This window comes from Merops nubicus, unplaced genomic scaffold (genome assembly GCF_000691845.1).
Source record: "Merops nubicus isolate BGI_N331 unplaced genomic scaffold, ASM69184v1 scaffold15367, whole genome shotgun sequence".
NCBI classification, from domain to species: Eukaryota; Metazoa; Chordata; class Aves; order Coraciiformes; family Meropidae; genus Merops; species Merops nubicus.
In genome coordinates this window covers 9,359-34,470 of record NW_008618436.1, presented here as the reverse complement: position 1 = coordinate 34,470, position 25,112 = coordinate 9,359, and the positions used below count along the sequence as shown (strand labels likewise).

Sequence of the window (25,112 nt, the reverse complement as noted above, 5' to 3'; positions counted from 1 at the left end):
AAAAAAAAAGAGTCAGCTTTGATTTGTATAAACTCTAAGGTTATTTTAATGCAGAAAACTCGCTCAGTCATGTAGGTGGAGTCCCCTACTTTTACCCAAGTAAATCAATCTCAGCAGTCTTAGTTTTGTCTAGACAGCATTGACCTAGTTTTTCCAGTTCTGTTCTATTTTGGTGTAGCATCATGTGTGGATATCACTTGTTTCCCAGAAGGAGGGATGGGTGCGGAATAAGGATGTCGGTTTGTGGACAAGCAGAGCAGGGAATGTGGCTGGGCACTACAGCACAAGAGCTCCTTTTGCCAGTAAAAGAAATTGTATTGAATCCTTATGGTTCAAACTTGTCAAAGGTCACCAAGAGTGATGTTTCTGACCAGTGTGAAAAAGATTGTGATTGTTAAGCCTGATCTATGAAGGATGGATTTTACAGGAGTGGTGCATCACAGTTCCCTTTCTATTTTAAAATGCCAGCTGGATGATTATTCTTGCAGTGTTGCATTCATTGTGGGATTACTGGCAAAATGAGTTTAGTTTCCAAAGTCAATCCCCATGGAATTTTTACCAGATGTTTAAGCATAATATTTCTACTTAAACTCTGACTGTGTAACATTTTTCAAATTACTCCCATAAGACTGTCCAGCCAAGTGTGTCTGCACCACTATCTGTGCCACAATTGGCCAAGAAACATCCTTGCAACATGCATACTGTCTATAGGATGTCACTTCCACTGCCAACTTCTCCCAGAAGAAATGCTGACCACAAAAGAGGACCTTTAGAAACGGTTCATTGAAGTGTATCTTGGCTTCACTCACAGAGTACTGTGTCTCAAGTATCCCAATTGCTGGTATGTCTATCAAAACAAAGGGAAAACATTAAAAATCACATGCACAATAAAGGTGGAGAGTGATTACCGTATTTTCAAAGTACAGAGATCAATGAGCACTCACAAGCCTTATCACATGAAGTATGATATTATGTTAAACTTATTCAGACCCGCACCCTTCTAAAGATCAATAAACTAGGAAAGAAGTGAACAGTGGATATAGGAAAGAGAGGAGAGGTCAGAATAAGTGCAGACTTAAAACAGATTCACCTAAACCCCAATTGCTATAAGTATACACCTTCCAGTACGGAGCAGATGGTTTCTGTTATGCCTACAACTGGATGGCATCAGCGGGTTGATTCCAGGGTGGATTTCAGACAGCACTTTGGATTTCATAAGAGGATCACAAGTCAAGCAGCAAATTAAGTAAGTTGAAATTTGTTGAGTATGCATTCACTGTACTGTTACAAAATTCCTAATCACACCATCAAGAAAAGTAAGAAGACTAGATATATTTTATCTTTAGATTTATTATTATTTCAGAGGCACTTAATGTCTTACATTTTTATAGCGCCATTTCCCCCTTCAAAGCACTTTACAGTATTTACATACAGGAATGTTTCCCACCACTGCTGAAATGCAGCCATCTGACTATTACCAGTACCATCTTCAAAGCACCAACAGCTTGAGACTGAAAATATTCATCAGTACTTTGTCTTAGTAAGATAATTCAGAATTCCAATTGACAAACCTCTAACTTGTGCCATTACAAAGATCTAACAGCTAAAATACAGTATCACAGTGCAATTCTGCAACAGAACTGAGACCTGGATTATTTTCATTAGATTTTTTACAATCTTTCATTAGACCAAGTCTATCTCAGAATACTTCAATAATGTAAGGCCTTTTGAGGATATCATTCTAAAATACCATTCTTTTTTACACTTTCATTATAAGCCCCTCTTACAATCAAGTGCAGAACAGTATTTTTCTTTCCTTCTGGTATATTTAGAAACACTAAGTCCTGGCCCTAAAGAGATACTTAGCATCTTCAGTTTCAATGAGCTTCATGGGATCTAAAGGCAAACCTATTCTTCCTTGGTTATGGAGATGGATTTTTAATTTCTTCTTTTTTTTTTTGTTTTTAAAATAAATCTGAGATCACAATTCTGTTATTAACCACTGAATTGTAAAGTACCTTGAGATTGGCTGCTGGGGTGCTATATAAGTGTGCTATTTGTGGGTTTGCTTGTCAGTGTTAAAAATACATTAAAGTATCCCAAATTCACTACTCTATGGCAGTCTGTCCTAGTCACAAGGATAATAGCAACTTCCTCATTTTAGAGATTTTAAAATTTGTGTCTCCAAAAGGCTACTAAAACATCCCTTCCAAGAGAAGAAGTTGCATTTGTGCTGAGAACTTGAAAAAAAAACCCACACCAAAATCACAACAAACTATCTGGCATCTCTATTTGCATGGTTACAGTTGAAGAGAGACTACTTCCTCACATACAGCATGCTGCCACCCACTACATTATGGCTGATGCAAGAATCTGAATCAATAAAAAAAAAAAAAAATAGTAAAATGAGATACCTATTCTCCTTCTTGTGGACCAAACAAAAATTTATTCTGGTACCTTATTATCTTGAATAGGCTACACTTCAGAGAGGCTTTTTTAGATTTTCACTGATGTGTGATACTATCAAACTACTGTGGTCATTAGATTCTTATACCAGTATAGTTGTTTGCATTTGAGTACTATGATAGAATAGTAGTACTGACAGGTATGGGCAAAAACTATGATAAAAGGGAAAAATATCAACATGAAATACAATGACTAATCAGACTGGGTAAAAATTAACAGAGAGCAGTGCAGCCAAGTACATATCTTTTTTATAAAAAGTTGGTTTGGTTTTTAATCTAAATCCTTGATAAAAGATGCACAGAGAACAGATTTATTGCATATTTTATGCATGCCTTCATGTAGTGCATTACTATATTATAACTTATACGGAACACTAAAAAAATACAAGACCTTCACTGTACATCAGGTATTGTAAATTTTTGTTTTAAAGCCTAAAGAGCAATTCCATTTTAGCTATACCTTCCTGTTCCCCTATCACAAAAACCACCTTGCTGCATTTGTTTGACAAAAGTCCTGCAGCAACCATAATACTCATTTGTACAAAAAAACCCTGGTTAAAGTAAATTATTAAAAGAGTTTGGTTTCCTCAAGGGGATTTGGCAGCTGGAACAAGAAAACCAGCAGGGACTAGAGATCCTTAGACAATAGTGAGAATCACTGGTAAATAATTTGTCTCAGAAATCAAGAAACCTCATGACAAATGAGAGAATAAACATGAAGGATGGTAGCATCATTTCAGGCTTCAGGGCCTAGAAGGGCAAACAGGAAGTACCAATATGACTTTCAAACTCAGATCCAAAGGGCAGCTAAAACCACGAGGAGGATCTGATTTTTTGAAGAGGGAGAAAAGGAGAAACTTGGGAAAAGCAACAGGTTTATTCAGGACTAAACAAACACTCACAGGACAGTCTGTGAAATAGCATACTGTTGTCTAACATTTTTTAACCCATTCTAACCCCTACTGATTTCAAGATTAGAATGATTCACCCACATTCTTTTCTGTTTTACTTGTGGGAGCCATTCATTTCTTCAGAGCTGAAAACACACGCAAGATTGTTTGACACAAGGAACATTGCTTTTCTTTCCTTCTTTTTTTGGGGGATGGGGGTGGCATCAGATCTTTCCTCCCTCAACCTCCATTCCACTCTTCACTACCATACTATTTCTCTGACAGAAAAAGGGCAGCAGGGGTGGGGTATGAAGCTCTTGCTAAATGGGGAGAGAACGAGCAGCACAGAGAATTGCATTGAGAGACAGATGTTAAACAGAATTCAAAACTCAGCAAAGAACAAGCTTAATTTTTTTTTAACAGAAGGAATCAGTTTTGTCTTCTAGGTTCAGTCCATCCTTTATCAGCAAGGGTGTGTTGGCTGTATCACAAGGCTCGTTAAAGAAAAAGGCTCTTTCATTTAACAGGGTACAGATCTGAAGATGGGAGAATGTCCTGCACCGGGTGAGATAACTCATAAGTATGCATAGAACACAGCAAAAATCCAAGACTGCTTTGCAGGAACAAGAGAGGTAGCAACCCTAATTTTAACAGGGCTTTTCACTGAAGGGAAAGAAGGTCTACAAAAGTCAAATCAGCTGATTTCAAATGGTTTGCATCCCAGGATGAATCAGGTTACACCGATTTAAGCCCAATTTAATTTAGGCAGGTTTTTAAACCACAAGAATAAAGACATTCTTAGTACGTATCAATAATTAAACCAACATATACACAATTAGCAATATCCTACATAACAGTAAACGCTTAACAGCTTGTTTTGGGTTATCCTAGTTAATTTGTTAAAAAACCAAGCTGAGTAGTTTTATCGTATGTCTGTCATTCTACACACTTCCTGTAATCACCAGTCTCTGTTGCAGTTCAGTTCATTACTTTAAGATCCAAATTCAACTGTGTCCTCAGTTATCTTCTTGAACTCGTAGTTTCCTCTGCCATCCATATGCAAGTAAAACTGAAATAAAACAACACATGTTATAAACCACCTAAAAATTGTCAGGTCTATACATGCCTAAATAAATTCAATTTTGAAGTAGTTTTCATGCAAAATCTCAAAGTCAGCTAGCCAGAAGATAAACATCTCCCACCTCATGTTTCATTTGCCTCTGGAAAAATGTCAAACTGTTTTGTTGGGGTTTGTTGGTGATGTTTTTTTGTTGTTGTTGGTTGGGGTTTTTTTGTTTGTTTGTTTGTTTTTGGGTTTTTTTGGTTTTTTTTTTCTTTTTTCTATCATCCATCATTCTGCTAATGGTCACACCTAGACTTAACACTGCTGTCTTGGGTTTTGTGACAATATACTTAAGGTACACTTTCATCCCCATGTATTAATTCAGTATTTTTCCCACATGCACGGTCTGTCTCATCAAACGTAGCAACAAAAATAAAATCTTAGTCCATGTATTAAGACGAACTTTTTCATGCAGAGATCTATTTTCACTATCATGAAAGCAAAATCTCCATGCTGTTTACTGGATTCTGGTTCAAGGGTTTTTGTGAGGATAAGAAAGATAAGTTAAGTGTCTTTTTGAGCTTTTCATATTTTTGAGGCTACTTTTACAGATATATTTAAGGATTTCTGTCTATTTTTTTCCTTCATAACTAGAAGTGTAAGAATATTTCGAAGACTGCAACTGGATTATGAACGTAAAACCTTTTTTAAAAACAGAACATGACCTATTAGGATGTAAAATGAGGACACCTTGAACTGTAAAGATAATTTAATAGAAAGTCAAAGAACAAAACCGCTACCACCTATAGGTATCCTTAGCAAAAGCAAAGGCTACATACATCATGATGTTTCCAGAGTGACTTTCTGTGGGAGACAGTGAAGAGAGTGATGCCAACCTACATGAAGAAAACACATACAATAAAGTAGTTAATTTTTCATGGGTTAGCTGTTATTTATTTTTCAGCATGATACAATCTGAAGATCTTACAATTCAGAAACACAAACTTCCAGACTACTATTAACAGTATACATATGTAGGCTTAATAAAAGATTTTGCAGCTCAAAAAAAAAAAAAAAAAAAAAAAAACACCAAAAAACCCCCAACAAAACACAAACCCCAAAACCACATAAAAGGAGAGCTTTATCGTTTTAAATCAATATCACCATTCTTTTGCTCCTGATGATCTGGTAAAACATAGAATGCACTGGGCAAAGAAGGTAAGGTAGGAGGCAGGTAAAACAACAAATTTGGTGATTAAAAAAAGTGTACTTTAACAGAAAAAAAAAAAAAACACCACACAGAAAGGTAATTAATTATAAACTTAAAGCGACAATTTAAAAGTGAGTAATCTTTGCTTCCTTGTAAATTAGTTCATTATGGTGCTAATGGTAGCACCAACTTAAGGACAAAATGGCTCTCATAATAAAACAGGTAACATTCTTTCTTTCTACAAGGGCAAGTTAACCAGGAATTCTACTTTTCCATAATATGCATTAGCCACTTGGCAACAGTCGAAATGAACATTGAAGTTAACAGAATAGCAAGTATATGCAAAACAGACTTGGAAAATTGCTACGATATTGATGACAATGTGGTAAAATTACTTAAAAAAATTATGTCCATTCTTCTGCAGTCCTCATCTAGAGTCAATTTACTACTACAGATGGCTCCTTAAATTCCCACTTCATGTTTCAAGCACATATTTCAGTGGGTGCACTGTTTTCCTTCATTACCATTCTGAGAATACTGCTACTCAGTAACTAGTGTTATTTCAAGCCCATTCTTTCCCAGGCCAGGGGTGCAAAATTGAATCTTATTGATGTTTCACATGGCATTACGTAGAATCTGAAATGGTGAATATAAGAGGGAAAGGAGAAGGAAAATCATATCTAATATCACCATGTTTTCCTAGACTGACTGGCTTTTCCTGTCTCAAAACAGGTGGAAATGTTAACTCACAGCCTTTCACTTCTGTTGCCCTGGCCAAAAGAAACCTTTTTAAATTTTAGATCATTTGATCTTCAATTGACATTCTAAGAGTTCATCTGAAAAAGTAAGGTTGCTTGGCATTTATTAAGAGTTCTCTGGTAGAGTGAGTTCACATATACATCTAAATTACCCTAAGACTACAAAATTATTAAATTCTAGGGTCCATACAGGGTCCTTGTATGACCTTCTAAGTTTTGGGGGTTTTTTTGAACTGCACTAGGCAAAAGGAAGAGTACACCTTGTATCATTTTAAGGTTCCTCTTAACATACAGAGATGTAATTCTAGAAACAAAGAGCTTACCTTTCGGCAGTGGCTGTAAATGTAGCCTTCTACATCCACACTAACAGCACTTGTGCACTCATCAAGAATTGCAAACTGGGGCTTATGATAGAATAACCTTGCCATCTGGAATGCAAAACAAAAAGCTACTGTGGATACAGAACTACAACCAACAACTAACACTGTTAGAAGTTAAACTAAAAATTAGCACCCAAAAGTTTACTGTGGCAAGGGAACTACTTCTAAGTTGGTACCCACTGCAGCCTGAAGATCCAAGACCTGTATACTATTTTTACTTTTTTAAAAAACAGTTACTTCAGAAATTACGTTTATACAATCAAAGAGTAAGGTGTGGTAACAGGTCAATTTTACCTATTAAAATCTGAGTACAATAAACACTATTTTAAGTTGTTCTCTCAGTATTCAAGTATTCATATTCTAAGTAAAGTATTAATACTTAGTAAACAAGAATCGCTTACAATTGAGATCACACTTTTGACTTATGTCCTGTATTTGTTAAATATTTATGCTTTTGAGACATACTGCCATTCTCTGTTTCTCTCCCCCGCTGAGTACATCCATCCAATCCTGAACGCTATCCCAGCCTCCTTCGCGTTCCAAGATATGACCCAGCTGGACATTATCCAAGTACTCCTTCAGCACCTTTTATTGAAACAGGAATGACAAATAAAGCTTAATTGAACTTAGAGAAATGACTGAAAAAGAATATAAGGGGTTATACTATTACACTGGTTTACTATCAACCCTGATAAATATTAAAAACAAACTAAATGCAGTGGTTTTAATCGCAGTTTCAGTCTTTTTATATCTGAAGCATTACTCATCTTAAGCAAGACAAAGGGTTAATGAAATAAATATAATTTACCTGGTCAGAAATTCCTTTCTTTCTCTGATCTTCTAAAGTATCTGGATATATAACTTGATCTCTGAGCGTTCCAAGAGTCATATATGGTCTCTGAGATACAGTTAGAAATAAAAAGATACGTCAAATATTTCTAAATATAGTCAAAGGAGGAAGACAGAGAACATCATTGTTGATTCAAGTACTTTGCCTCACCTGGGGAACATAGAACAACTTTCCTCTAACAGGTTTTGTTAAACGCCCACCAAACAGAGGCCACAACTGCAACAAGAAATAGGTTTAAATATAACCGAAGTAGTCCAATTACAACAGTGCCTTGGATTCTCCTTTTACTTAAAAAAGTTCTCTTACCTCACCAAGAACACGGAAAAGTGAGCTCTTCCCACACCCATTTGGCCCACAAATCAGAACATTTGCACCCGACCGAACCTAAAAATGCAAAGCCAACACGCTAAAAGGGTAGTAAGAAAGTATTGTTGAAAGCTTCTACAGACAATAAGACAAGCTGGTATACCCAGTCTTCTATGTCATGCTTTCTGACACTACAGGAAGTAATCTCCACCAGTAATTAGTACTTTTTTCCAACTAGTTTAGCACAAAGTGCAGCTGGAGAAAGACACTTGTCAAAATAAAAACTTTTTCTGTGAAAATAGCTTATTGCCTTTTTTTTAAACTAACACGATGATTAATTTTGCTCAGATTTAATCATAGCATATAAGCATCTCTTCACTCCTGTTTGCACATTTTTTTTTTTTAAAACAGATTATCTCTGGAATTATCTTCATTTTAAAATTTTATATGAATAATTTTCTGTGATATTAAAAAAAAAAATATCAAGAAACCTACCTCAAAGTTAAGGTCTTGAATCAAAATATCTCCATTAGGTGTCACCAACGGAACATGATCAAACCTGTATGAATTGCAACATTAGAAGGAAAAAAAAAACAAAACAACTTCATGCCTACTTGGAGATTTAAGGAACAAGGGCAAGCCTTCAGCAGTACTTCATTCAGTACACTGCCGTAGTTTCCAGCTATTAAGTTAAGGAAGTTCTTGAATCAAAAGTGGTACCTTCGTATTTAAGTATCTACAGATTTAATTTTTTCTTTCATATATTTGTCTTCTGAATCCTTCTAAGCCTCCAGTCTCCAAAACATCTTGTGGATATAAACCTACACTTAAGAATACACTTAATTTTTAACCTGCTATTGGGAGTGTATTCTATTAGTTCTAAGACACACAATGAATGGATTCTCTGCTCACCTCCACCTTGTTGTGGTTTTTAAGATAAAATAAAAAAAGTCGCTCTACCATCTCCTTTTTCCTTTCCCTTTTATTCCCCCTGCCTTCCCCTCTAACTCCACTGTCTGCGTTTTACGTTCACCAGATTGAGACCATTAAATCTCTTAACTGGCTTTACTTTATGCCTTGAAGTAGTACTAAGTCAATACTATGTTCCTCAAGACTGTAAAGAACTGAGGAACTGACTGCTGCTTGAGTACATCAATGAACTGCCCAAGCATACAAAAATAGAAGCAAATACTTTGAAACTGAATACAGACTTGCCCCTGATTTTACAGGTGATGTACATTACAGAACAAACATATTTCTAAGACAGGATTTGATAAAGCGTGACCAAAATGGTCTGGGAAGTTATATTCCAAAGGACAGCACCAAATATTAGCAAAAAGGCAAACTCCAGATGGCATATTATATCTCCTGCTAACGTGAAAGGACAAGGATTGACTTAGAGAATACAAATGCTGAGTGAGAACAAGATGGAATTATTTGTAAATAAACTACAGTATAACAGGAATTGCATATTGTAATGCTGTGTATTAAAACCTCTAAATAAAGGGTGGCAGAAGGAAAGACTTAAAAGGCAGACTACATTAAAAATATTGAGGTTGTGGAAATTTTGTAAACGTACTTGATAAGGTTATCAGTGTTGATAATTTCTCCAGATCCAGGTATCAAAGGCAAAGCTTGCTTTTTATCTGCATCTTAAATTAAGAAAAAAGTATTAGAGACTGGAACACTACACAGAAATGCACATATTTCATATTATGCCACATCTACCTTTTTCTTGCAATACCATAGTACGCTGATATTTGCCACTATTCAAGTCCTTCAGAACCTGCATTAATTCTGTAATTCGGGCTGTGAAACTACAACAAAAAATAAAATAAGCCATTAACCATTAGAAGTTTTAGAAATCCATAGAAGCTCTAATGAGTACTTGTTTAAACTGTCAAATGATGAAGCTATTCAACCCAGCATAGAAAGAGAATGTTTACAGTTTAGAGCTGCACTGAGATTGTCCAATATTCACAATACTTAAAAGAACTTTGTCCTGTAATAGCCAAATATTGGATAACTTTTCTTCTTAAGATGTGAAAAAAAATATAGTTTGGTAAATAGTCAATATATAATTGATTTTTGAGCATTTGACGTCTTTTCAATCAAACATTCAAACTATATCCTGCTACTATTCAGTAATGTATTACTACAGGACATAATTAGCACTTCTTCAGATATGGTTTCACATAAAATGATTCTAATTTCTAGGGTTTTAGGTGCTGCAATGATCAAATCACATGAGCTCATTTTAATTCTCGAGTCAGTTTCTTAAAGTGAGATGAGAAACAGCAACAACTTTAAGAAAGATTATTTCACACAAATACTATTATGCTTACCCAGCCAATCTTGTCATTTCACGGCCTGCTAGAACTATTCTGCCCAAAGCTTGAGACATTCTCAGTAACATTCTTCCACTTTGGTAGTAATCCTAGAGTAGAAGAAAGGTTATTTATGTGGACTAACAAAATTTAAATTCAGGAAACTGCTCTAGGTCTGTTTTATTTACCTCCAGAAGTTCTGCATGAGTACTGTTCTGATGACGAGGATCAGCCAGATTCAAAAATGGACGACTAACCACCAGGTAACCAACCACGGTGGCAAGGTCTGCAGTTTAAGAGTAAATATTAAGCTACACATTAACGGAAGCAGTAAGAAAAAAAGAGTTCTCATGTAAAAAGATTAGCACCTTGTTATTTCTAACAATCCATTAGCACTGGGCAAACACTTACATTTGGCAATGATAGTATCAATGAAGCCCATAGAGAACCGGAACAGGATGAAATTATGCAAGTGTTCAACCTGGTAAGAAGAAAAAGAAGTCAAAAGAAGAATATAGAAGAAAAAGGGTCAACATATATCTGTATCTGTTTTACTATCTTTCATTATTTAAGTAAGTCCCAGATAGCTCAATACGCCTGTAACTGTGACAAGCACTGCATCAGTGTCCCTGTTGGCAAAGTGCTGCATTTCAGATCGAAACAACCTACACCTGAAGCTAAGCAGTGAGAGAATAGTAATTAGGTGAGTGAACAGGAGGCGACAAGAGAAAAAACATTCTATGAGAAACTTGTGTTCTGCTTATAGCCTATTAATTTCTTTTTAAATCTGATTACTGTAGCAGCAAAAAAATAATTCATTTTATATTAGTCTGTGTGAAGAATCACCAAGATAAAATTAATTGAAGTTTTGCTTAAAACATTTCAAAAGATAAAAGAAGCCTTACCAGTTTCCGGAAGGTTTTGTGAATAGTCTGCTTTTCTCTCAAGTTCCCATTATAAAAAGCAATTTCTTCACTAAAAAAAGGAAAAAAAAAACAAAAAAAAAAAAAAAAAAAAACAACTCAGAAAACAAACTCACAGAATGCAACTTCATTTTGTTCAAGAGAGTCTTTGAAGAAGTCAACCATAAAACACAGGAATATAGCTCTTCAGTTACCTTATGAAGTATTTGTACTTTTTCTCAACAGTAGAACATAAGCTTATTATACCCCAGCTACAGTTTGTCTTATATTATTATTTAGTAATTATTAATAATTAATATAATGCACACATTAATCTGCAAAAAGATGCAAACACTTTGCTCAGAACTAATAGCATCAGGCTTTCCAAATATATTTTAACACACAGCTTCCTCTTACACCCAGTATTCCTCTGTCACTTATATATTGCCACCCATGTCAATCTATACCTGTTTGTAATAAGGCGTGAGTTGACGTATCTGTACTCCCCTTCGTATTTTTGTTCTATAATAGTCATCTTGCCAATTGGTCTCCTTAAACGTGTAAGGAAAAACCCTGAAATAATCAAGTAGGCCATCATGCTAGCTGGACCCTGTAAATATCAAAAAAAAGAATAAAAGCTTACCATCTAGATGGTGTCAACTTGCAACATCTGTACTCAAAACACCAAGAAAGCATTTGCTCTTTGATTCTCACCTCCCATGTGTCTATGCTACAAATTCCATCACTCTTGCAATTCCCATCATGTTGCTCTCTTTGTGTTGTAGATACTGCTCTATTTATTTTAATAATTCTCTGTTCCCAGATGCTGTTCCCATCCCAGCCTTCTGCTCAAGTTTTTATCATCACCCACTGTGATTTCCATGTCCTACTGTCCCAGCTTATTTCATTAGTAACTTCCTGGCCCTCTGTCATTTCATCTCTTTTATTTCTACATACTTCTCTTCCTCTGTGTTTGCAACACTGTCATAGCAGTTTCAATCCCATTCCCTTCTCTGTTCCATACATCTCCCAGCATATTTCCTGCTTCTCTCAAGAAATTCTGGCAGAGAGCTCTTATTTTTCTGTTTCCTAAGGTTCAACAGAACAGGGGTCCAAAACAGCATACTGGAATATTACTGAAACATGGCATGGGGTAAAGCTAAAAGCATAAACTGCATTGGGCATAAACTGCCTGTAACAACAATATTACAGAGAGCAATGCAAAGACATCTGAGACTGGAAAAATCACCAAAGTTCAGTTAAGCCTTACTGCAGTCTGTTTTGATAACATCAACATTGTGTTCCAGAGCTGTTACTTTGTCAAACCCTGAAAATTTTTGATAATGCATCATTTTACTAAGCTGAAGAATGATTTCTGAAACTCTCTGGCTTATTTGGGGGGGGAGTATAATGGTTGTACAGCTCAATGCAAAGAATGGCTCCCTTTTAGAGAGGCTGCAAAGAAATAGAAAAGCTATTTTCTCCTTTAAGTGGAAGTCACAGAAGATATAAATGGCCAGAAGGATACTGTATTAAACAGGATTCCCAAGTAAACACTAGAAGAAAATTAAGAACTTTCCTGTTTCTTCAAATTGTTGACTCAATGCCAGCAAATCTAGTTTTAATTTTGTTTGCTTCAAGACAGAGAGCACTAAAACGTACAAAACATTAAGTGTAAAAGCATATTTTCGGTATATCCCTTCAAATAATGGATGAATCTATAACTAATATCTGGAGTCTTCCTCAGGTTCCAAATAGGTACAATGCTATAACCAAAGAAGGGAAATAATGCTAAAAAAAAAACCTACTCAATTTACCTGAGCTCCTATTGCACTTGTTAGCTTGAAGATATACAAAACTATGTCCAAGAAGGGCTGTAAGAGAAGAATAGAAAAAAAGCATTAGATTACCAACATGAAACAAATATAAAATGGTCAAGAAACAGCCAGCCACTCCAAGAACAATTATAGATCTGAATTAAAAGCGCAATACTGGTTAACCTATTATATGAACTAAATACTTAAACAAAAGCGATCTCAACCACATGACATTTTCTGGAGAACTTTTACTCCAGTATTGAACATAAAAGCATCATCATCTTTAGATAATTACACATCGTATAAAGAGGACTTCATTTTTTTAGGCCTGTAAAAACACTCTGCTCATTGAGCCAAGACGGACTATATCCCACAATTATTTAAATGAAGCAATCATAAGAAATACTGAGCAGAAAGATAATGTTCTGTAGTTATGTACATGATAGAAGCAATATTCCAATGTGCAAGCATCCTGTTCCATGCACACTCTCAAAGTCAGAGCAGCTGAACTACAGGTTTTATAGACAGAAGTTTTTGAATACAACTTCTATTTTGCTTTATACTTCTTTTATACTTCTGCTTGTATAAAAAAAAATCATAAAAAAATTTTTAGTGTAATAACTGCTTCAGTATTCTACTTCACTACGTAAACACACTAAAATTTACACCAGAAACAGGGAACTGCTAATTCAACCACACCTCCTCAACCAAAATAATACTCACTTGTAACTAAAAGCTAGCCATTGGTTTTCTTCTAAAGCCTAACTAGCTGAGAAAGCTAGTTCATTGTTCAACTGCAGAAGAACGCAGTAAGTTCTTTAAAAGAAACTTTAATACAAATTTTAACAACCCACAACAGTGCTTTAGCAGAGGTCATGGAAACCACAGAGCGAGCAAAACAATATATCATCAGAAGCTATTCTTTTTAGCACCATACTCCAGGAAATACACATATAAATGCAAGCAATTGTTCTGAGCTTGGACATCATATACTGAATGTCCACAGCTATTACTCAAAGTTCTGTCTGAAAAGACTTACCTTGCTAAGGTTTGAGTACAGGTCCACTACGCTGTTACAGAATTTTTCTACATCCTGTGTAAGGAGTTGATCTGGATTAGCTATTCTGTTGTCCAGATTTCCCATTTTGTAGTATGTATAAGCTCTGAAACAAAACAATAGTGAAGTGTCAGAAGAAAATTCAGGGGGATCTCAAATAAGTGGGACCCCTTGCTTCATACAACTAAGATGGAAAGTAGTGCAAACATTAAATGAATGTATGGAGTCAACAGAGCTTATGCTTCTGCCTGACCAGATCCTCATTAAACCCTAAAAAATTGTTTTAAGCTCCAGGATGCCTCAGTTGAAGCTCAGGCTCATGCTTCTCTGTGCTCTGCTGCTGCACTTAACAGTTAGAAAACCCTCAAACTATTCATCAGCACACCTGACAGACAAAATTTGGTGCAGGGGGACAGAAGCAGTTTCTCAAGTCCCTGCATCCATGAATTATTAGCACTACATGAAAGCAATTGAAGTGCTTTGGAAACTGACTCAGTAACACAAACAGCACAGTGCATTCCCCCCTAGCCCAATTGAGTCAACTGCCATCTTTGCATCCGTGCCACATACAGCCTGGGTAAGCCGTTCATCCTGAACTGCAAGTTACCTGCAACCAAAAGCCTTTTCTAAACAGTATACCTAACCTATTTCAGCACCTTGGTACCTTCTTATTAGGTACTTAAAATCATTTGGTTTCATTTTAATCAATTTAGTTTTTAAAACCTTTAGACATTAACAAGGTGTTACTTACTTAAGATATTCCTCATAGAGGTATCTGGTAAGTCTTACTCTGAAGCAAAGTTTCAATTCATTTAGACCATACTTCAGGAAGTTATTCACTAAAGAGATCTAAAATAAGAGACAGTACTTCAATATTTAGCTAACAATATGCTTAGATCAGTTTGTACCATAAAATGTGCAAACACTTAAGAATAGGTGAATTCTCCTCTTGAAGTAAATAGCACTAAATAATACTATTAGTGCGTCTAAAACTGACCATACAGTGTCTGCAGGACTACTGACTAGGTTTCTGCCTACATTTTTAAAAACTCCAGTTCCCAGTGGTTCTCACAATATCAAAAGATTTAAGATAAAACTATGTTCATATAGTATATCTTCAGCTCTTCTGATAAGCTCTAGAAAAGAGCCACCCTTTTACAACCACTACCTTAAATTGATCAATCCGTTGCAAAGCAGGTACGTTGTCTGTTAGGTAGCAACAGTTATTCCTGTCTGGTGCAGGTCAGAGACATTGACATGTGGAAGAAAAGTTAAAGGTGAAAGAAAAAAATAGAAATCTAAAAAGTAAAAAATATAAAAAATCTCTGAAAAAGCTGTATAAAATATAAAAGTTACAGACTAAAATTAAATCTTCATTTTCAATGGTGTCGAGAATTCCAAACCTACAATTTTGAAACATCATCCAATCCATGTTATTATCAGTACTACAAATGACACATGAAGCTATCAGTCAAAACTGCCATCAACAAAACCAACCTGAAAACCTAAACCTATCTGTCAGAAAAATAGTTTCAATCAATAAGGAAACATGCTGATAATGTCTCACACACACTGCAGCCAAAAAAAAAAAAGAATTGAAATGTATCTTAATACAGACTTGCATGTAAAGCAACTGATTTCCATGGGTTTTAAAACACTCATTTGAAATTTCTTCCTCAAATTCTTAATTTACATTTAAAATATGTTCTACTAAAAGGCCAAGACGAGTACTTACAGCAGGCATTGCAGCAATAAAGTTGAACAGGTATTTCTTGAAATCTTTTCTGCTGCGGCCAATGATAGCACTGTAAACAAATGGCCATCAGCTGAGAGTTAGTTCCAAGAGAAACAAGAAAGTATAATCTGCCATATCTTAAGGGGATAAATCCTCAGTGGACCACACAGAGGGGGGAAAAAAAAGACATTGTGCAAATCTGTCATATCAGCCGTGGGCTGTAAGCTGTGACTTCTGTAAATTAAGTGGTATGGGACAGACTAGGCAATTATCTCCCTTGTGCTACAGCAGCAACCACCTGCACTCAGGGCTCAGAAATTCATGGTCACAGACTGAATACCAGTCACTTTCCTTCTTTGCTTTCCTACATTTTCACAAGAGAGAAACAAAGCAGTCCTTCCATTCTAACACAGCACTGGAAGTCTCTTCCGAAATACAGTATCATTTTGAATTCATACTTCAAAACAAATTCCAACTTGTTTCAGTGGCAGCAAGGGCAACAACTAGAAAGCTTTTTAGAACAGTAAGAATAAAAGTTTATCGATCTGAAGAGCAAACATCTCAGTGGGAACAAGTAACAACCCCAATATCCAAGCAGCACATCAGAACGTCTTCAGTGTACAAAAAGTGACCAAAAGGACTGAAGATCATTCAGTAAGCAAATTTTTGTTACTGTGTCCAGCAGCAGAAAAGCAGTTTATTAAAAAGTAACTTTTTATATTAAAAAAGTAAGGATTTCCCCAAGAAATGCAACTATCTCAACTTTTACATAAAACAAGCACACTGTGAATGTGTTCTGACAGACTACTTTCCCTATTAAACACAAGAAAGAATGTTTAAAAATAACAAGTTTCTAGATACCTTTCAATGACTGTTCCATTTTGAATCATCCAAATATCACAGTATGTGCGGACTACCAGCATCACAGCAATAAGCAGCAAATAACCTGTCTAGTACAAAAATAGAAGTGTGACAGCTAAACAATAGGTAAAATTCACCACTTTTCTCTAGTAATTGGTCTAACCGTATTTAGCAGAAAATTATTATCCTGTTGCCTCTTGCTAATGTAATATTTGCCTACTTTACAGGAAACATATTAGCATACAATATTTTAAATAAAATACTGACTACATTTTTTATGGAGAAAGTTTGTCTTTTAAATAGCTGATTTTGGTTGATACACATACAGGACTCATCCTACAAGATGGAGGACTGCAGAGATAAAGAAGTTACTGCTATTTGGAGACACCTTCCTGCCATAAGCATAACGTCATATAGGTTGCAAGGGACCTCTGAAGGTCACTTACTCCAACTCCCCACTCAAAACAGGGCCACTAGTAACCAGTCACCAGTCAGCCTTCATACCATTGATCCAAAAACCCTTAAGCCAGTCCAGGCAGTTTTCCATCGACCTCACTGTCCAGCCAATTTGGTTTGGCCATCAGGTTACTAGGGGAGACCTTAGTTTAAAGGCCTCATTAAAATCAAAGAATTCAATATCTCTGTTCTTTCCTTATCCACACAGCTGGTCAGCCGATCACTGAAAGCAGCCAGGTTCATAAGGGATATACAAATGGCAGATCATACAAGTTGGCTGTTTGCTATCACCTTTTTGTGCTTCATATAGCCGGAGTTAGCTTCCAGGAGGATTTGCTCACAGCCTTACTAGAAACATGGTGAAGCTGACCAGCCTGTAGCTGCTGACTTCTTTCTGAAGATGGGAGCGATGTTTGGTTTGGGGGGCAGGGGGTGGGAATTATCAGTAACCTCCACTGATGGCCATGACTTTTTGAAGCTGATGGAGGTCAGCTCTGTCAACACTCTCAGAGGCATACCCATCCATACTTCCATCTTCTGTACACTTCCTTTTTGTTAATAAGGTGTTGAAGATCCCTGTCCATCCAAGCTAGCTGGCTGCTGTGCTTGCTCTACATTCAGCACACTGGAATTAATCGCTCTTGTGCTTGATGTACCTTGAAGTTCTAATACAATACAGTTCACCAAGTAAGTTCTGAGCTCAACTAACGCTCTTAAAAAAAAAAAAAAAAACAAAACAACTTAAGTGTTCTGGAAAGCACAAGACAGACACAGAGGCAAACAATTTTATTGTGCTAAGTTCTAGTCTGCATAGCTTTCCGAAAATGATGCCAACAGACTTTTTGATATATTCACTTTCTCATAAGGGTTGGCCTAGATATAAGTTACAAAACAACATTACAGATGAGTAATATGCTATTTAAAGATAGGAAGCATTTGCATAGAGAAGTGCACTACCGTGCATCAAATCAAGCAAAATCCAGAAGCTATTTTAAAAGATATGCTACAGACAGTAAATATTAGCTGACAGTAAATGACTTATCTTGTAATTGAAAACAGAATGCAACTTCTTAGTGATCTAACAACTGAACACACATGTAGATTTTTATATATGTTGCTATTTTAAAACATGTAGTACAGTTTAGTCCTATATAAGTAAAGAGTATGCTTGTTTAAATTATGATACAACTGCAAAAGAAAACTTGGCTCCAAAAATGCTCATTTTTATTTGTTACTCCAGGCAATGCTTACCTCTTTACAAAGTGTTCTAGGGACCATTATTTTCAGGATTCGACATATTCTTGCAACAAACACTCTGTCCACCATTGCTCGCTCCTTCTTTCCCTCTTTCTGCCACACACAGAACAAGCAAAACAGGAAAAGTGGGGTTTTTTTGGTTATGTGTTATTTAAATGTTGATGTGATATTTTCCCTATCCAAGTTATTTACAGCTGCTTCTGCAGCATTTGCAATATTTCCCTCGAATTCAAGACTTGCTCACACAAGGTAAGTAAAATGTACAAATCAGGAGCATATACTTTCACAGCTAACCAAAATCCTAAGTAAGAAAACTGTGCTGTCACAATAAATTGCAAGAGGAAGTAGCTGCCATGATACAAAATAGTGTTTATTTCAAATCCATGTTAAGTGACACATAAACAATGCCAACCACAACATTAAAATACCCAATTGCAAGTTTAATGCAATCTGACATCTCAATATTGCTTACCTCTAGAAGACACCATCAACCACTATTGTTAAAGATGCCTTGCTTCATTTGCCTAGACCATCAATAGTTTAAACTTCTCAATTGCACAGCCTAAACTTGTCTCAAGTGAAACCAGAATTTTTTATTCCTTCAGTTCTAGAAAACAGTGCAACACACTCCAAGTGAGCTGTGTTCCTACCACACTTAAAACCCCTTCTATATCCAAGGACCTTTTATTTGGATTGCATTTGTTTATTCTGTATAACCCTATCTTCTGTCTAATCTGAATACTTTTTAACCAGCTAAAGGTCCAGGTATCCTTTTTTTCCTTTGTTTCATCTCCTTCCACAGATGTGGCATACGTATTCAGTCCTGAAAACAGACTAAAAGGGCGTATGGGTGTACTTAAAGCAAGTCCTCTTTAATCCATGTAATACTGCTATCTTAACTATGCAGGACTCCTGTGAAGCATAAGCTATCAATGCCTACAGTAATACTACAACATACTCGGACTACTCTGACATATTCAGACTCCCTAGAAAGAACTCAGGAGACAGGACAGAGAAGACAAGGAAACTAGCCTCTGACTCACTGTTCATCAACTGGGACAATTCCTACCAAGAATTGTTTTTTTTTTTTATTTCCAAGGATGATTAAGCCACAGGAACTTGCACAAAGATCCCAACTTAATATCTTACTTACTGTTTACATATGCAAGGTAACAGGCAACAACTGCAAACTCTGAGCCCAAACAAACACAGACTTATTCTGAATGCTCTGTGAATAACCCTACAACTGTTTTTCATAGGATTACGTCAGCTACAGTCCCGTCCTTTTCAAAAAGCTATGTGAACATAAAAAATTCTACCCAGATAGGATGTTATATGGTAGATAAAAATATTTTAATTAAAAATTATTCACACAAAAATCCAAGCAATCTCAGCAACTAAAGGCTGCTGTCCAGACCTAATGAAGCATGACTCTTCACTCTATTGCTTTTCTGTAATAGCAACGACAAACAACATCTGATGTCCAAAATTTTGAGGAGTACCTGCCTAAACACATCTGATGCCTGGGCTGAACCTATTCTTCCTCTCTATTCATATCTTCCTCATTTCTTCTTCTGTGTTGCACTTAACATGAATTCCTGTATCTTCTTTCCCAGAGGTTTTCCCCCTAGACTGTTAATTCCTCATTGAGTACAACTATATCCAAGATGGCAGGAATAAGAGAATGCTACTTAAGACTTTTACAAATAGGTATAGCTATGCAAAACACAAGTGTTCATGGCAGATAGTCCAGTAAAAGTCTGCCTAGAAGCTAATATGATGCTTGCATACACCTTTCTGTTTACTCAGCAATTTCTTAAGTTTTCAACACTATTTTCTATTCATACCATCATATGACCCAATATTTCTAATTATGGTCTCTGCCCTTTGGGCTAACTGTCCTGTTTTATTTGAACAATAAAAAACTTGATTTCAAGAGATATATCCACTTCAAATAAACTAACAGACACACAAAAGACCAAGGAAATGTCAAGCCTCCTACCAGAAGTTTGATGTACTTTTTTTAAAATGTCAGCTTCTACATCTTGTTCCATACTTTCTTTTAAATAAAAAGCAAACAGAAGTCATACCAAATCTACAGTCAGCTATTTGTTGTCGTGCATATAGGCAAACTTAACAACACTAATCCTTAAGCATTCCTAAGGTACTAAGTTATGAAAAAGCACATGGTACACATCGAGCACATATTATGTCAAACATCAGCCCCATGTGATTAATTTGATTCTGAAAGTATCATTCAAACCACATTTGCAGCATAGCCATAATTCTGTCCAAAAAAAACCCAGCCATTGTGGGACTTAAGGTTAAAAAAAAGGTTATTAAAAATACATTACATGAAGAAAGAATTACCTCATTGCTCTGCAACGCTTGTTTTCCACTTCTTTTACTGCAGAGGAAAAAAATTTACTTGTTATTAACACACATTTCTCTGTCTCGATCTCTACACAAAGAGACAAAAAGGAAAGCTTGGTATTATATCCCTATCTGTTTCATTCAAAGCAGCATAGTGCCTTCACAGCAGAGCTACCTTTTATGTCAAACTTACACGCTATTTTTATCCAATTTCAATGAAACCTTACTCCTTCCAGCATCCAGTTTCATTGTTTCCCTTCTTCATCTCCAAGTTTTGCTTTACCTTGGTTTTGTATCATGAACATTTTTTTGTGGGATTTTTGTTTCTCGTGTATACTTTGCAAGTATGGCTACATGCTTCCACTGACCACAAAAGAAAACTACATGAATGCAGATTCAGCTATCCAAGCAACACAGCTTTGATGTTTTGCGCTATCTATATAAGCTAAACAGATTTGTTTTGCATTATAGCTAACTTTCAAATAACACATCTTACTATATATAAAGATTATTTGTTCATAAACATGCGCTGCAGGGGGAAAAAGTAGTCAGACCATGTGAAATCAAATTCCTGCAAAGGTGTGCATTGGAAGGGGAACTAGTTATTATTCTGTCCTTTGTCCTTTCCCTGCATTTTACAGAACAGCTAGAAGAAAGTTATTTATCAACTAGTGCTAAAGAAACATTTACAAGTACAATGCTATTCTTCTTCCTCTCCTTTTACAAAAAGCAAGCCAACATGAAAGACAGTTATAGTTTGTCTATCTTCCTTTCTGAACATCCAAGTGTCAGATACACACATGAAGCTGCTGAGAGAGCTTATGCATCTATATAGTTTAAAAGTAACAGCTAACCATATTAAATTGTAACCTACTACTTCTCAATCATTATATTAGAACACTGAATATTGTAGTTTTAAGGCAGCCTGCTCTCATACAATTTCAAGACAGCACCTACGAAATTAGAGGGGAGCAGGAACTATGAAAGACATGGTTCCTTCTGCCTACATCAGAACAACTGCAGGCTGCCACACAACCAGTCACCCCACAACTTTATCAGCAGCATCATTTCTCACTCATGCTTTAAACCTCTGCAAAGAAAATATCAAGGATGAAATCATGCCTGGTTTAACTTATGAGCATTAGAGAAATCCATGAATGTCACTGACCAATGAAGAGAAATCATGATTATGGAAGGAAGAGGCAAGGTAGCAGAAGAACATGAGAAAAGGAAAGGAGGAGACCATTAAAATGAGAAGGTAGAGATGCCAGTTTGACAAGAACATAATTAAAGGTCATGGTGAGATCCAAGCCTGAGAGAAGATAAAAATCTTGTAAGACTACTTGTGCAAAAGACAGAACAAAGAACACAAGGGCAGCTAAGGGCAGACTGGGGGAGAACTAACTTCATAAAAGCTCAGAAGAGATACAACACTTAATTAGGCCATGACAGAAGTTTGTCTGTGGAAATGGCAACCGTGTGCAAAGCCTAAGAAACAACCTACTCAGAGACTACACCCTGGTGATGTAAGAGCAATGTGTTGCTCGCGGGGAAAAAAAAAAAATTCTCACTACATCTTGTAATTTTTCAAAGTACAAAATATTGACTTATTTTTTTAAAAGTGTCCTTGAGTACAGATCAGTCTGACCACATCTGATTTGGGACTAGGAGAAAAACAGTTTGATAACAACTTATGCACTCCTAAGAATACTATGTGGGTATTTCATTAGATGATTCATGACCTGCCATAATGTAAAACGAAAGTATGCTGCTCTTCTAGACATGCTATAATAATTCCTAGCTCTGTTGCTTCAAGGTCTGCCAATGTTTGAAGTCACAACACTCATAATACACAACTATTTCAGCTTTAAAAGGACCAAAAGCGAATACATTAAAATATTAATATATTAAGAAGATGACGGCCAGAATTATTCTGGCAGTTGAATACCTTTCATGCATTTATTCATACATGTTTTCCTACAGTAGCTGTTGAGAGAAATTCAGCAGCTGAAACTACTGAGCTGAAATTGATCATCCATTAAAAAAAAAAAGACTGTTCAAAACCTTGCATTTAATTAGAATTTATATTTATAAAGTTTAAGATAAACTCAGGATTTGTAAATTCAAAGCATAATAAAAAAACTTCAAGTGTTTTGCTCTCTTTTCTTAAAAACATTAATGCAAGCTCAAAACAAGACTAATACTTCAATACAAAAGGAAATTATCCTATATGTGAAGTACGGGTTCTCTAGAAGCAGAAAAATAAACACGGCTACATAGCTCCAAAATCACTGCTCTGCTATTAAAATAACAAACAAACAAAAACCAACAAACAATAAACCATTGTTACTTTTAACAAGTAAAATAATTTTATTGCAACAAAAGACTGTGCCATAGTTCTGGCTGGAAGAAACTTCCACAAACCGATTACTGTAGAACTTTCCCTTCTCAAGTCTCATTTTTTCAGTCCAATACCTCCTGGCACTACTTCAGACTCAGTATACTATTGTAGAACTTTTTTTGTAAGAATTGTGGTTGCATCCTCATTCAATACTTAAAGACTAAATAACACCCTCAATTAGTCAGCAAGAATACAACAAGACTATCTGGTTGCAGCAGAGAGCTTTAAAGTTTGGAATAGACTCAAGCTCCCTCTTATTCCAGACCTCTCATTTACTGAATGCTGGAGCATCACGAGCCGTATTGGTGAAGGAATGTAAGTGCTACATGATGTCCAAATTTTCTATGGCAAACAAACCCTCTGGTATAAGGGCCACCATTGAGCAGCACAGCATAAAGACTGCTTGGAACAGAAACATGAGTTAAGACTGCAGTAAAAGGCAGCCTTAGCTTGAGAACCTGTCCACACACGTTGCTCTCCAGTCCAAGCTAAACTGTGCTGTCTATCATCTGAGGAGTGCCTTGAAGCTCAAGTGCTACTGATGCTTGACTTGGTGCTGTGGTAGGATAATAGCAATGATACAGCTCAGGTTAGTACAACTCATGACAGGCTTTATCAATCAATATTAGTACAATTTAGGCAGCTACTACTGAACTGCAGAAAAGATCTACTTTTGATCTTCAGTAGTTACTCTCACTTCATCACAAGGTACTTGCAATGAAACCCTTCCCTGAGTGTATGCATTGAGGCTGAAACAGGACTGGCTGGGACAATGAAAGACCCCAAAGTTAAAACCAATTTCCAGCTTGAATGGGAGTAGCACTGGATTCAACAATTATGTGAAACATGGTCCACAGGGAACGCACTGCTGTCCCTCTCTGCCTTAAAGCTTGAACTGTGCATTTTTCCCCTTTTCCTTCCGTATCACAAAGTCCTGAGATTTTTCTCCTACCCCTCCCTGGATTTAGATTACTTTTTTTACTTCCGGCCATCAGTTCACCTGAGGCACTAGATTTTATAGAAAATAATTCAATAGTTACATCACAACTTCTAAGAGAATACAGGACCTTGCTTTAGATAACAAAAAAATAGAAGTACAGTGACAAAATAAGACTACCAAAAAAATTATTAAGAAGACAACTTTATGGCAAGAAAAAAAAGTATGGCATAAATCATAAAGCAATCTAATCCAGGAAAGTAAATTATTACATTTATGAATGTTTAACTGCAGCTTTAAAATATTGTGATTTTCAACTGAAACATGACAGTTTACATATAGAAAGAATATTCTGAAATCATGAGTCAAGCAAAAATTAGTACAGTAACATTTACCCAAAACTACACAAAAATTTATATTAACTGCCCTAATTTATTTCTCTGAAGTAATAAAACCTGTGGAAATATAAAAGCTAGCCTTCCTCCAAGCTCTTACTGTACCATGAGAATACAGAGTTCTGTAGCAGAATTACTTAACTTACTACAACTCATCTCCACTGTCTGCTTGCTTTTCAGTTTTTCCACATGGAAGAAGCTTGACTGAAATTGAAAGTCTACTGCCAGGGAGTTATTAAAAAAAGACCTGCCAATACAGTAATGAAATAAAAGATTTCATTAAGTAGCAAGTAGATGATGGGCAGACTTTGATTTTTGAGCTTCCTTCATACCCTCCCAGACAAGGAGGGATGGTGATGTTTTTGAAAAGGGTTACCCACACAATATATAGAAAAAAAAGATAAGAATTAATAAAATATTTCTAAGACTGAGCCAAATCTATTGATTTGGATAGGAATCGTTTGGGATAAGGACAGGAACACAGAACATTCTGAGATTAAACAATTTGAAGTGTTTCTGCATAGTTTATTTACAAGTTTCTATGGGAAGCGTTAAAGGTCTTATTTATATGCATCCCTCTGCCTGTATTCAGCAGGTATTATTACTACACTCATCAAGCCCTTCTCCAAACTTCCAGTCTCAGGCTTAAATTTTAAAGCCATTGGCAAGACA

At 36.0% G+C, this 25,112-nt stretch overlaps 1 protein-coding gene across 1 annotated transcript; it reads right to left on the bottom strand.

The window, feature by feature from the left end:
- Window positions 1–3,532: 3,532 nt before the first annotated feature.
- Window positions 3,533–20,738, bottom strand: ABCD3 (ATP-binding cassette, sub-family D (ALD), member 3). The gene is made up of 22 exons (XM_008943457.1): window positions 20,705–20,738; window positions 18,329–18,427; window positions 16,622–16,710; window positions 15,761–15,830; window positions 14,777–14,874; window positions 14,008–14,131; window positions 12,969–13,025; window positions 11,619–11,761; window positions 11,155–11,224; window positions 10,661–10,730; window positions 10,438–10,535; window positions 10,268–10,359; window positions 9,651–9,739; window positions 9,502–9,574; window positions 8,418–8,481; window positions 7,923–8,000; window positions 7,767–7,832; window positions 7,575–7,664; window positions 7,232–7,351; window positions 6,710–6,814; window positions 5,258–5,314; window positions 3,533–4,424 (listed from the first exon to the last, which is right to left on the bottom strand). Exons 2-22 carry the CDS (start codon window positions 18,401–18,403, stop codon window positions 4,347–4,349), a joined length of 1,806 nt encoding a protein of 601 aa, XP_008941705.1. The 5' UTR covers window positions 18,404–18,427; window positions 20,705–20,738; the 3' UTR covers window positions 3,533–4,346.
- Window positions 20,739–25,112: the final 4,374 nt, after the last annotated feature.